Genomic DNA, 12176 nt, shown 5'->3' on the forward strand with positions numbered 1-12176 from the left:
GCTGCCAGGGCTATGGCGCAGTGGGTGCACCTAGAAGTAAGGTGTCCATCATACACACCATGCTGCAGATCTTAAATGCAAACGAGGGATAATTAATGCTCAGTCATTTAGCTTGCTATTAATTTAAATCTAGAAAATAGAGAAGTGCCAAAGGCAGAATGCAGCAGAACCCCAATGCTCCTGGCTACCAACGTGGGTCAGCCAAGGACTGCACAGCCAAGCCAGGTGCTGCAGCATGAAGCCCAACATGTGCTGGAGCTGCCATGCAGGGCTGTAGGATCACACAGACCAACTGCAGCACAGGGAACGTCCTAACTCTGGGGACACATTAAGTTTGCATTGCAGGGACACAGAAAAAAGGTCTACTTTGTGTTTGAACTAAGGCAGGCTGCAAATGCACCAACACGGGCTGATGAGGGCTTGTGTACAGCCACCCATGTTTCAAAACCTGCACGGCAATTAAAGACCTGCTCATTTATAGGCATGTTAACTTTCTCATTCTGCAGCCAAACCAGTGAAGCTGCAGAACAGGGCTGAACTGCTGCTCTGAATTTGGTGCCTTGATGCAGAACTGGGTTGCTCTGCTTTTGGTGTCAGTGCAGCACTGCTCCAACACAGCACAGCACCCCAACCGCACTGCAGAACCGCAGGGCGACAGGTAATGGGATGTTACATAACTCCCCCAGCATGCTCCGTTCCTGTCAGTTCTTCATTATAATGCTAATCCCAGCACAGACATTCACCTGACTCATTTCCAGATAGAACCTGGCTGCTGTGTCAGTTTGGCCCCCGTTTTACCATCTCCAAACTGCAAACAGCACAGACGGACAGTGAGAGCGCAATGCGTGGGCTGTACGTCTGTGTGAGTGGATCTAATAGGAACCAGAACTGACTTTAAACGTACAATGTGCTGTGATGTAAATCCATCATTGATTTCCAGACGGCTAAAGAGACATCGCACAAGAATCCTCTAAAACAAGGAGCTCTTGGAAAATTAATCCACAGCAACAGCCAATTATACTGAACTACAAGGTGTTCACACATCATGCATCGTAGAAATTAGGAAACTCAAAGTATTAAGGGAAAGCCAGATGAGAATGAACAGAGAAGTACAAATAAAGCATTTGCTATGTCATACAAACTCTCAAACCAATGGGGTTTTGTTACAGACAGGTCACTGCAATAAAGGCAGGCAAGTATGGCGACAGCAGCACATGCATTACGTAGCAATACCTGGACTTTGACTTTACGAAACGATGACAACATGATGGAGGAATGCAGAGTCTAAAAGGGAGGGGGAGAGCGAGATAACATTCAGCTCACTATGAGTGCAAGGACATGGCTTTGTTCTTGTCTTCTAAAACACAAACCCCATCACAGCACACATCACACGCTTCCCCCTTGGTTCTGTGCCACACACAGCAGTTCAGTGTTCCACAAGGCAGCAGAACCCCCATGCAAACAGGTTACCATCACCAGCAGGAAGAGTTAATGCGGTCAGTGCTAACCTTTCTGGTTAACTGAGACAAACCAAGCCCTGCCATAATCTGAAGGTCAAAACAGACACTAAAGGAAGTTCTCTGGACTTGGCAAATGACGCTCCTTGTGACACAGTAATCAAATGGGGTGGCTTAATTTCAAGGCACAAACACAACGAGGTCTCAAATAACTCCAAAGATATTTCATTCCAATTGCCACAGTTGGAAAATGAAAACACCAACAGTTGCAGCAGGAGATACTTCTTGAGATGGCTCATTATGTAGCTGTTAAGTATATCTAATCCAATACATTTCCAGCTGAAAGCTGCCCTGCTGCTCCCAGCTCTATTTTCCCTATGAGTACACACTGCAGTCCCTGGAGCAGCCCACAGACAAGCGCAGTTTGCTGTCTTTGTGCTCGCTGAAGCCACTGCATATCTCCCATGGCATCTGCATAGCTGAGCACGGATCGGTGTCAGCAGGGAAGGCAGCCTGCCACCCGTTTGATCAGCAATATCGCCGGGCTATGCTTGGCAATCCCCACCAGCAGCATCTGCAGTCTGCTCCACCCCATTCTTCTGCTGCCTACACTCCAGGGCCAAATGGAACAAACAGACTCCCACACTACATGAACACGCAGGAGAGAAAAGGGAGGAATTGGTGTCATTTCTTCCAACGCAAGGGGAGCGATCCATTTCACATCAGAAAGCAATGTATTTCTGAAGCACACAACTGCGTGCCATAAATACATGATGTGGATAAAAACAAGCCGACAGTGACACTGAGCTATTTGCATTGAGTTACCAGGATGAGCTACGTGTGTAATAGTTGAGAAACAGGGATTTCACAGCGAGGTACCACCCTGCCTTAGGAGATGCACGGCTCCTCCTGCCTTCCTCCTCCTGTGCAGGAGAAAAACATGCAAAGATGGCTTAAAAAGACAGCTTAAAGAGACAGCCCTCACCTTCTGATATCCTTGTTATGATTGTTACTTTGATATTACACATACATCTGTCCAACTCCATTCACCATGGACCTCAAGGAAGCATCACCCCTAGATGTGATCTTACAGATGCAGTTTCATCCCAGTGCATTCAGATGGAGTTTCTCCCACCCCCAAGCAGTGACAGAAATAAACAATTCAATGCAAACAAGGGAACCTGCTCCTTTGCTGCCAGCACTTGCACTGCTGCACTCAGACCCTGCACGCAATGCAGCACAGCGCGCCCTATTTCCAACCTTTTGTTCATTATTTATAACCAGTTCAGCACAAACAACCACAACCCATCGTTAGGTGCATTTCAAGGCAATGGGAATGAGTCGTACATGGCAATTTAACCATAGCTTTGGAAATAGAAATGTATATTAAAGAATGGAGCCTGTGAGCAAGGCCATCCATGGAACCCAGCCTTTGGAATCTTCTGGCACTTGGCTCCAAGCACAATGCCAGAAGAAAACAGATACGATGTTTTCTTTGCCAGATAGATACAGAAGCATTTCAGGCAGGTTGGGGTTTGTTGTTGTTTTTTCCCTTCCCTGATGCGTTCATTTGCCATCTCCAGACAACTGCAGCTCAGAGCCCACACACACAGTGCAGTGCGGATGGCAGGGCACACACACTGCCATCCATCCCTCCATCCATCCATCCATCCATCCATCCATCCATCCATCCATCATCCATCCCCACACCCAGCAGGGAGCTGCAGTGGATTGCACACAGCTCCGTTCAGCCCTTCGTGTACAGATCTCACCTACCGAGGCACCAACCACTGAAACCTTAACAGAAGGGGAAAAAAAAACCAACAACTGTATTTCTGGTTGTTGTTTTTTCCCCTTTTTTTAACACAAAGAGGCTGCCAGACGAGGATCGGGCCCTGTGGTGCCGCAGTGCCCGCATTGAGCTGCCGCCCCTCGCTCCCCTCAGCCGCTGACCTTGGCGGGCGCTGTGGAAGCCATTGCTGCCGGCGGGGCCGCCTGTCACCGCCCGTCCCCTCCCCTCCCCTCCCCGGGGCTCTGAATGGAATTCCTGCCCTCGGCCGAGCCCTCCCGGTCGGATCTCGCGGCTCCCTGCTCGCCCTTTATCCTTTATCCCCCCTTCTCCCCCCTCCGTGCACGGAACGCGCTGAGATCCCTACAGGGACAGCGCTCAGAGGCCTCCCCGCGGCTGAGGGGAGCGCACCCCTGTCCCCACAGCGCTGGAGCGGGCTCTGCTCGCTCCAAGTGAAGCGGAGGAAGCCGCCCGCCCGCCTCAGCCCGCCGCCTCACCGGCTCCTCACGCAGTCCGCCTCCACCGCGCCCGCCGCCCCTCCGCTACGGACACCGCGCGCCGCCGGCGCCGCCTTTTATACTGCGACAGGAGATGACGTCAGCGCCGCAGAACGGGCTCCCGAGTGGCGGAAAGTGCCGAAGGGGTTCGGAAAAAATCGGCGGGGGAAGGGAGGGCCCCACCCACCCGAGAGCAGCAGAAGGGACAGAGAGCGCATGCGGACAGAGCCGAAGTGTTCCGGAAAGTGCCGAGTGGCTCCGGAAAGAGCCGAAGGGCGTGGCGGGATGCCTGAGTGAAAGGGCGGGGTGCGGGCGGGAGGCGGTGACTCGCTCTGTGGCCCTTCAGTGAACCTTAAAATAATATTAATTAACAAAAGAAAAACCAACGACAAAAAACCCAACAAACCAAAATGGGGCAGCAGCGTTAATTATTTACAATACCAACACAGCACGGCGGAGATGGGGGTCTCTGCTGCCTCCTCAGCCCCCGCCGGGGCCATCTTCTGCTCCTGAGGCGCAGAGCTGCTGAGGGGCTGAAGATCCGCTGCAGATTTCACTGTTAAAATCAATAAAAGTCGAAGCAGCCTCAGCAGTTCTGCGTTATTAAAGGTCTGAACCATGGAGGCTGCCGTTCTGGTGTCAAAAGCTGACAAGGCTCCCCACAGCTCAGGCTCCTCACCTGGCACAAACCATCTATTTTTAAAGGCATAAATCCAAAGGAAAACGAGCCCTTAGGATGAATAAGATGTTTGGAATAGACACATGAGAAAGGCTTGGCCGAGGCTCTCAGGTTTTGATAGGCAGAACGCCATCAGATCAAAGCACTGAGGGGGATTCGGTGATGTGTGAGTTAATAACACTTCTATTTAAGTGCTTAAAGGAAAAAAACACTGTTGCATCAGAAGCCGTACGACTGCATGGAACCATTGTCTCTAAGGAAGATTAGAGTGACTCACAGCAATCTTAGTGCATCTGGTCCTGAACACACAGCGCCTGCACATGAGATGCTGGCATTTGGGACTCAAATGTGTGTATGAAAACAGCATTTTGGTGTGAGCACAAGACCTTACCTGCACTGGGTCACCAGCCACCAGAGCCACATCCAGCCTGGCTTTGAGTGCCTGCAGGGATGGGGCATCCACAGCCTCCTTGGGCAACCTGTTCCAGTGCGTCACCACCCTCTGGGGGAAAAACTTCCTCCTAAGATCCAACCTAAACCTGCCCTGTCTCAGTTTCAAACCATTCCCCCTTGTTCTATCACAGAAACCAAAGACTTGAGCATTTTCAAGAGTACCGATTCAGATGCAGCTCTGGTATGTGATACAAGGAAACTGGGGGAGATTTGCATCATACTCAACAGCCACCAGTAACACTAACCAAATTAATTCCAGCATCAGTTTACAAAGACCGAATACAAACAGGATTTATTACCAATTTTCAAGTCCAAGTTCAGTACTTAAAAAAGGCCCAAGTGCACCATAATTCATTATAACCTTTTATCAAAAAAACTTCAGATCTGTGCATTAAAAACCCCAACCATTTCACATCAACGTACAGCACTCAGCTCCACTTTTTACAGCTTCTAATTCTGAAAGCCTTCATGAATATCAAAAAGCTATCTGATAAAAATAACACTTTTAATTGGCAGTTGTCCTGTGCAAAACCATGCAGCGCCTTCCTGAACTCTGAAGCTGATTTTCTCATCTTGGAAACCACCAAAATAGTTCAAGAGCAGCAGTGCACACCAAAGACACCTCCTACCACCCTCATCACCCACATCCACCCTGAAGGAAGCCATTGGGTTTACTGCCATCTCCCTCCAACACCTATAGAAAAGACATGAGCTGCCTCAGATTAGCACGAAAGAGAAAGTTAATACATATTTTAATAGCAAACAGACATTTAAAAATGAATTATTCTCAGAATAATCCACCGCTGGTATAAAAGTATTACAGTACTTGATAAAAACAGCATGAAGTCGGAATGAATATGCTGACATTAAAAGGCGCTTGTAAGATGTGATACAGAGCACTGCAGGAACTCAATGTGCCACCTCCCCCTAAAGTGATGGCAGAACATTGGACAAAGTGCTGCGAGGAATGCATCTTTCCACTGCTTTTTTTAATAAAATAACTATTAATTTCCATTCACTCAGCGGACAACAGGCATTTCTGTAGCTCCAGGAACTCACTGAGTTACATTCACACACAGCTTTTACAACCTCTCTTAAACCAAGAGCACTTGGAGCAACGTTACATTCAACAGAGATAAATGTCAAGGCTGATTGGCCAAATACCTTTCACCAACCATCTCAAGATGTCGTTTCTAAGAAACAAAATGCAAATGCATCACCAGAGCTGAAAACAAATCATAAAAGCGAGATGCAATAAATAATAAAACTTAAAGTCTCCCCAGTGTTTCCATGATTGATTGCTTGTTAAGACTCCTTACGGCTTTGAGGTATTTTCATTTTGTGAACAGAACAGCACCAAGCAAATGTTTCAATTCTGAAGTCTATTAGTAACCAGAAATGCTGCATTTAAAGCATCTTCTGCACTTCTAAAAAAGGAAAAATCCTCGGTGGTCCATAATTTACTATACAAAAGCTTATAAAAACACAAAGAACAGCTTCCATCACTTCCAACAAATCAAACGAGACTCTGTTCTGTCCAACATAAACTTCTTATTAAACTGAAACCAATGGATGGAATGTGAACTCCCTGTCCATCACAGTCCAACGCGTGCACTTAAGAAGCAGCTCTGCCAGCATTGATATCCAGGGAGGATGAAGAGTGCAGCAATTCAGGACCTCCAAAAGGAAGGCTGCAGGAAGCCCTTTGGTAACGGGATGTCCTTCTTCTGGAGGCTTTCCTGGTGGAGAAAAGACAACGAAACAAAGTGAGGAAAGGAATAAGAAATAGATCTCTCAGTTTGCCATCCCTTGTATTGTTAATGAAGTGTACAGAAGTTTGTTTGAAATGAAAGTGCAAACTGTGGTGTATTAAAACGCGATAGCTTCGGTTTAAGACAAAATTCACAGAACAAAATGCAGCATTTAACAGTTCTGCAGGCTTCCTCTAAAATAACCTGTGCAAAACACAAAGCTGCACAAAGAGCAGCTCCAGACACCTCCTTCCTCACACAGCTAATCAGGGCAACAGCAAAAGCAAGCGAGCTGCTGCTGAAATTCAGCTGTTAGAAATGACTCAGCACAACCCTCCCCAACCTGTCCGCCTCCTATCACTGCCACCAGCCTTCACTGAATATCCATTACATCAGAATATATCAACACTGAGAAAAACACACCTGAGGTAAGAAGGAAGCGAGATGCCGGACATCACAGTTATCATTAAGAGAATTCAGTGACCAACAGCCAGGTTACACCGTAGTTACAAGGCTGGACTATCAAGTGTGCTGCTGGCAGCACCAGCTTCATTATTGGAATGATGCACATATTGAACAGAGCAAAGGAAAGAAAATGATTTGAGAACTGAAAAATGCTGTTTTACCTCCAGGAATTGCTTGAAACGCGTTAAAGAGGCCTTCTGTCCAACGTTGGTAATTGCTTCAATCCTGCAGGAATAACAGCGTGTCTCAAAACCGACTCAGCTGAGTTTGATTTACAAGCAGATAGAGAGCGAATGTCAGAGATGGGAAAAGGTGGAAGAGTCTCTTAAAAGCAAGCACTCAAAGGTGAAGAGCGGGACTATTTCCCATCCGAACACAACCATCGTACCGTGGGATGTAGTCTTCTTGCATCAGCAACAACAGCTTCCAGAACTGAACGTGGTATTGTTTCATCAGAGCATTGCCACACACCTGCGGTATGGAAACACACAAAGATCACATTGCAGACCTGGGCCTCAGATCAGCGTGACACCTTCCATCACCTTGTTTGATATCAATGAGAAAGAATCAGCTGCTACATGGGCTCACACTGCGACATCACTGACCTCCAGGAAATCATAGAGCAGCGTGGCTGTCACCACCACCAGAGGTTCCATGTTCAGCATCTGAGCGAGCCAGCACCACCCATAGTTCAGCCCATGAGGATGTGCCTGTAAAGCAGTAAAACAAGTTAATGCTACACAACATGCAAAACGCTATTAGAAAAAGACATTGCTTTTAACTTCCATTCTCTTTCATAGAGTTATTTTACAACAGCCTTACATACTGTGATACATAGTGATGAAAACACTGCGAAAGTAAAGGTGTAGCAAAGTTCTGACTGTGCTGTTACACATCCATACCCCTTGTTTGTTCCCATAAGGCCAGCGGAGCTGAATGAGAGCAGCGTACAGACGAATCAGTCCTGACATCCGCTTAAGAAAATGATCTTCCTCTTCCATCTTAGAATCCTGAACATGATACCCCAGCGTCCTAAATAGGAGACGTTGCATTATTAGTACAACTCAGTGCTTCACATGAATCTTTGCAGCTCTCAGCTTTAAGTCAGCTGTGCTGAGATAAGGGATACTCTAAAACTAAGAATTATTGCAAAGGCTGATTGTTACATTGTGGATAATATTTTCCACTGGTTTATATCGTGCAGAATCTTTAGGTTCTGCAGTGGATATTTCAGCCGATATCAAGCAGTGGCTGTTATCTGCTATTTGAGGAGGACAAGGAAGATGAAGCAAAAGAGCATCCATTATCCCTAAAAATACTTCCAAAGGACACAGCACCCTCCAGGGCTGCACACTTCTGAGTAAACCTTCAGAGCCTCTGCCAACATGGCACAGTGCCTTGTAATCAAAGATGGAAGAAGTGGAGTTCACTCAGGAGAATGCATTCTTTGTCCTTCTAGAGCAGATGCTGAAGAACTAAAGTCATTAATTTACCTCTGATATTCTTCCATAGAAGTCCCCTCCTTGTATGCAGGGTAGAATGGCACGGAATAGGGGCACGCCTTGTGCAGGTGAGCTAAGAAGAGCTCTCCGACTCGAGGGTGCATTTCCCAGATCCCTGATATCACCAGTGCAATCGGGAAGGCTGACTCACGGTGAGAAGCAACCTCTTCTTCTCCTTGTTTCTGGAAGGGGGAAAGAAACAGTTAAAGAAGGACAGCAGCATCCCAAAGAGCTTCCTAAAGCACCAGTTACATTTATCTGCTCGATAAAGAGAACAGTGCCTCACCACAAATTTCTCTGCAAGCTTGTAATAAACAAAATCCAGGCCTTGTGGGAGCTGAGTCACCAATACAGTTTCCCCTACGCTCTGAACAGGCTTTCCAGAGAGCAAGTTATTGAGCTTGTCAAAAATCTGTCTTAGCTGAGAGCCTGTAAATAGAGCAGAGATGTACAGATAGGTCAGGAAAAAGCAGAAAAGCCTTAATCAGATCCCATCAACAGATCTGCGCCCTGAAGAACGAGGCTCCTCCAACTGCTGTGATTAAAGAAACTGAACCGTGATGAAACAAGGTGTGTCTGAAGGAACTGACACACTTGAAAACCATGAGCAATGCTGTGCTCCAAAGAATTGGGAGCTTCCTACAGCAGCTCTCTCTCATAGGGGTAATCATAGAAACTGTGGATACTTGGTGTCCTACTAAAATCACGGCAGCTAAAGGCATTCATTACAGTTGGGTTCTTAGCGTTTTCCTGACCTGCAATGGTCGAGATCTGGCTCACAGGGATGGTAACAGCTTTCTGCAGTTCCATTCTTATCTTCCTGACCTGCAGAAGAACAACAACAACAATTAAAAACCCCACCAGCACTCTGAAAACCTTCACAGAGCAAGAGGGCTGACCAAGGCTGAAACGCCTTCAGTGACACCACAGTGTGAACCAGCACACTGAGCAGAGGCTGCTGTTGGAAACTGTGCTAATGAAAGCTCCCTCTTATCTACAGGAGAGGAAGATAACCACCCTTCAGCAGTGTTATCATTGTTCGTACCTCGCTGTCTTTGGAGCTGCTCATTGCACTGAATGCAGCAGCACACTGGGCTGCAGCATCTTGAAGCTGTTGGTACCGTTTCATAGTGTCTTCCCCTGCCTTAACTGAAAGTGCTATGTAAAAAAAAACAACAACAATTGGAAAAGTTAGATAAGTTGTGTTGTCACAAGAATAACATTCCAAAATAACATCTGGCTAAACAGTAAAATAGACCAGAAACAGAAAAGGAGGATAAGGAGAGAAAATAAAGCCCAGCCAACCGTCCTTCTGCTGCTTCCCTCCCGCTGGCTGTGCAGGGGCAGGAGTCTGAGCTTCTGCCTGTTGCTTCTTCAGTAACTCCTCCTGCTTCTGTTTCTTTTCCTGCTCATCTCTCCTCTTCTTTTCTTCCACTGCTGCAGCGATTTCCTGCTGCATGTTGGAGACCAGCCCTCGCATTTCCTTCAGGGCTTGTTCGGTATTGGCCACATCCAGTTGGGAAGGGAAACCTCTCTATCAAGAGACAGAGAAGGCAACGTAGCATCAGCCATTGGTTCTGCTATATGTAGACTGCTACATCAAAGAGCCCAGAGCCTTGAAGTGCTGGGCTATGTTTGAATAAGCTGCTTTGGAAGAGAACAGTGGGAAGCTTTAAGAAGGGACAAGCAAAAGGAAGAACAACTCCCTACCTCACTCGTGGTTCGGATGAGCTCTGACACCAGCCCACAGATCTGGTTGCCTCGATTGCTATATGCAGAAAGGTCAATTTTTGGCAAGTCCTTGTGCTTGTAATTGGGATCGATCTGCTGGTTCAGCTGCAGCAGTTCCTCCTGAATGGAATAAAGGCGACGTAATCTTTCCTGGCCTTCTTCCCTACGCAGCCGCTCCTGCTCCTCCTGGCGCTGCCTCTGCTGCTCTGCCTCGCGCAGCTTTAGGTTCAGTATCTGGAGAGAGGAAGAGGCAAAGTTCAGTAAGGGCAGCTTTGGGGACCTTCCTGCCTCAAGGAAATGAAGATGCACAAAAATGCCACCATTTTACACCAGTTATGGTCTGATTTCCCCCCATAGAAGTACTACAGAGCCTGGAATAGCAATGACTTACAAACTGTCTGATAAGAACTATCACACACCTTTGCTCTGTGCCGATGCTCCTCTTTCAGCTTCTCTTGCTGTCCCTGAGTTTCCTTCAAACTAAAACAGGCACAGCAAAAGCACTCCATTAAAGACACGAGCAAGGAAACACAAACACGCATATACACCCCCACACAGTACAATACAAGCGTTGTCAAGCATTAACCCCCCTTTGATTAAACATTATAACATCCCGAGGATACCGGAGTCGCTCTCACCTCTTCTCCATCACTTCCCGCAGTTCCTGGATCTCCTGACGCCGCTTCAGCTCCTTCATCTCATCGAAGCGTTTCAGCTGTTCCCTCGCCATGTCGTACGCTGCTCTCACCATCTGCTCCTGCTGCTCCTGCCGCTGCCGCAGCCTCTCCTGCAGGATGCACCTCCATGGAGCAGCCCAATTCACACCAAGGAAACACACATAAAGCCACCCAGAGCCAGCGATGTGATCTGTGTGACGCTGTCCTACACCAATATCCCACACAGTGGTTTAGGCTCAGTCATGCTTTTATTTCTACTTACCCTTCCCTTCATCCTGTATATCTCCTCATACATCTGAATGCAGCCTTCAACTTTCGCCATTTTAGATACGGGAGGGATGGGAAGGACTTCGACATTCACCTCCAGCACAGCGGGATCGTTGTGTCCCTGCAGAGCCGGCACAAGGTGGGATCAGTGACTGCCCCTCCAACACAGAGCTACCAACATTCATCAGGGCTTCACCAACCTCACAGCCCCACAGCTCAGCCTCCCTGCCAGCCTCCCTCCTTTCCATCAAAGGGAACGATGCTCTTTGTACCCACTTTATCACCCCGGTTATGATACATAGAGCTGGAGCGGAGCAGCCTTTGCCCCGCACATTAATGGAGCACAACACAAAACGCATCAGCAGCTCTCAGTAATTAGAGTTACCTTGGTTTGGCTCCTCGCTGCAGCTGCGGATCCCTGCCCCTCCTCGCAGCCGGACTCCGAGCTCTTCTCAGCCGCCGGATCTGATCGCGGAGCGGCACCTTTGGGTGCAGAACCGGGCGGTGCCGCTGTCTGGGCCGCCGAACCGGCCATCTTGTCCAGGACCCACCCGGCGTACGAGGTCAGCATCAGAGGGGAGATGCATCCCTCCAAGATGTCCTGCGGAGAACGGATCGGCAAGGTAACGGTAACGCACGGCCGGGACGGGCTCCGCCATCCCCCAGCAGCCTCACCCACCTCGTCCCTGTCCGAGTGCCGGCAGTATTTGAGCCGCCCTTTGCTGGACGCTCGCAGCGCTTCCAGCGTCTCCCATCGCAGATCCCTGCCCTGCATGGCCGACCCGGAGCCTTCATAGGCCGCGCCGTCATCCCGCTGGGCGCACAGCGACTTCCGCTTCCCCAGCCGCGCCGCCATCGCCCCCTGGCGGCCGGGAGGAGCCGTGAGCCCGGCAGGGAGGAGCAGCGGG

General features: G+C 48.5%; 2 protein-coding genes across 33 annotated transcripts in view; both read right to left on the bottom strand.

The window, feature by feature from the left end:
• Positions 1-3796, bottom strand: part of SPTAN1 (spectrin alpha, non-erythrocytic 1) — a 43606-nt gene extending 39810 nt beyond the window's left edge. For 21 of the 31 annotated variants that reach the window (XM_015878942.2, XM_015878941.2, XM_015878937.2 and 18 more), the window contains exons 1-2: positions 3744-3796; positions 1234-1284 (exon numbers count right to left, since the gene is read on the bottom strand). In XM_015878942.2, coding sequence (XP_015734428.1) covers positions 1234-1266 — 33 coding nt within the window. In that variant the 5' untranslated portion in view covers positions 1267-1284; positions 3744-3796. Of the gene's footprint in view, positions 1-1233; positions 1285-2282; positions 2381-3743 lie in introns of all 31 variants that reach the window. The other 10 variants (XM_085521382.1, XM_085521380.1, XM_085521375.1 and 7 more) reach the window with 3 other exon arrangements.
• Positions 3797-5597: 1801 nt separating this feature from the next.
• Positions 5598-12079, bottom strand: GLE1 (GLE1 RNA export mediator). 2 transcript variants are annotated; one of them, XR_014936303.1, is made up of 16 exons: positions 11948-12079; positions 11654-11869; positions 11264-11389; positions 10963-11111; positions 10744-10804; positions 10304-10558; positions 9899-10127; positions 9639-9751; positions 9349-9418; positions 8880-9022; positions 8585-8775; positions 7994-8123; positions 7697-7801; positions 7480-7562; positions 7253-7352; positions 5598-6614 (listed from the first exon to the last, which is right to left on the bottom strand). XR_014936303.1 is itself a non-coding variant. In XM_015879167.3 (16 exons), the coding sequence occupies exons 1-16, from the start codon at positions 12041-12043 to the stop codon at positions 6546-6548; spliced, it is 2100 nt and encodes a 699-aa protein (XP_015734653.2). In that variant the 5' UTR covers positions 12044-12079; the 3' UTR covers positions 5598-6545. The 2 variants fall into 2 exon arrangements, 1 of the variants encoding a protein (XP_015734653.2); XM_015879167.3 differs by having other exon boundaries at positions 7253-7316.
• Positions 12080-12176: the final 97 nt, after the last annotated feature.

This window comes from Coturnix japonica, chromosome 21 (assembly GCF_054131305.1).
Source record: "Coturnix japonica strain WE chromosome 21, WE-NBRP24, whole genome shotgun sequence".
In the NCBI taxonomy this organism is placed as follows: domain Eukaryota; kingdom Metazoa; phylum Chordata; class Aves; order Galliformes; family Phasianidae; genus Coturnix; species Coturnix japonica.

Coding starts and splice junctions, on each gene's coding strand:
- GLE1 (XM_015879167.3), bottom strand. CDS start 12,043: ATGCAGGGCAGGGATCTGCGATGGGAGACGCTGGAAGCGCTGCGAGCG. Junction 9,023..9,348: donor CCAGATCTCGACCATTGCAG/GTCAGGAAAACG, acceptor CTCTATTTACAG/GCTCTCAGCTAAGACAGATT. Junction 8,124..8,584: donor TCTATGGAAGAATATCAGAG/GTAAATTAATGA, acceptor TCTCCTATTTAG/GACGCTGGGGTATCATGTTC.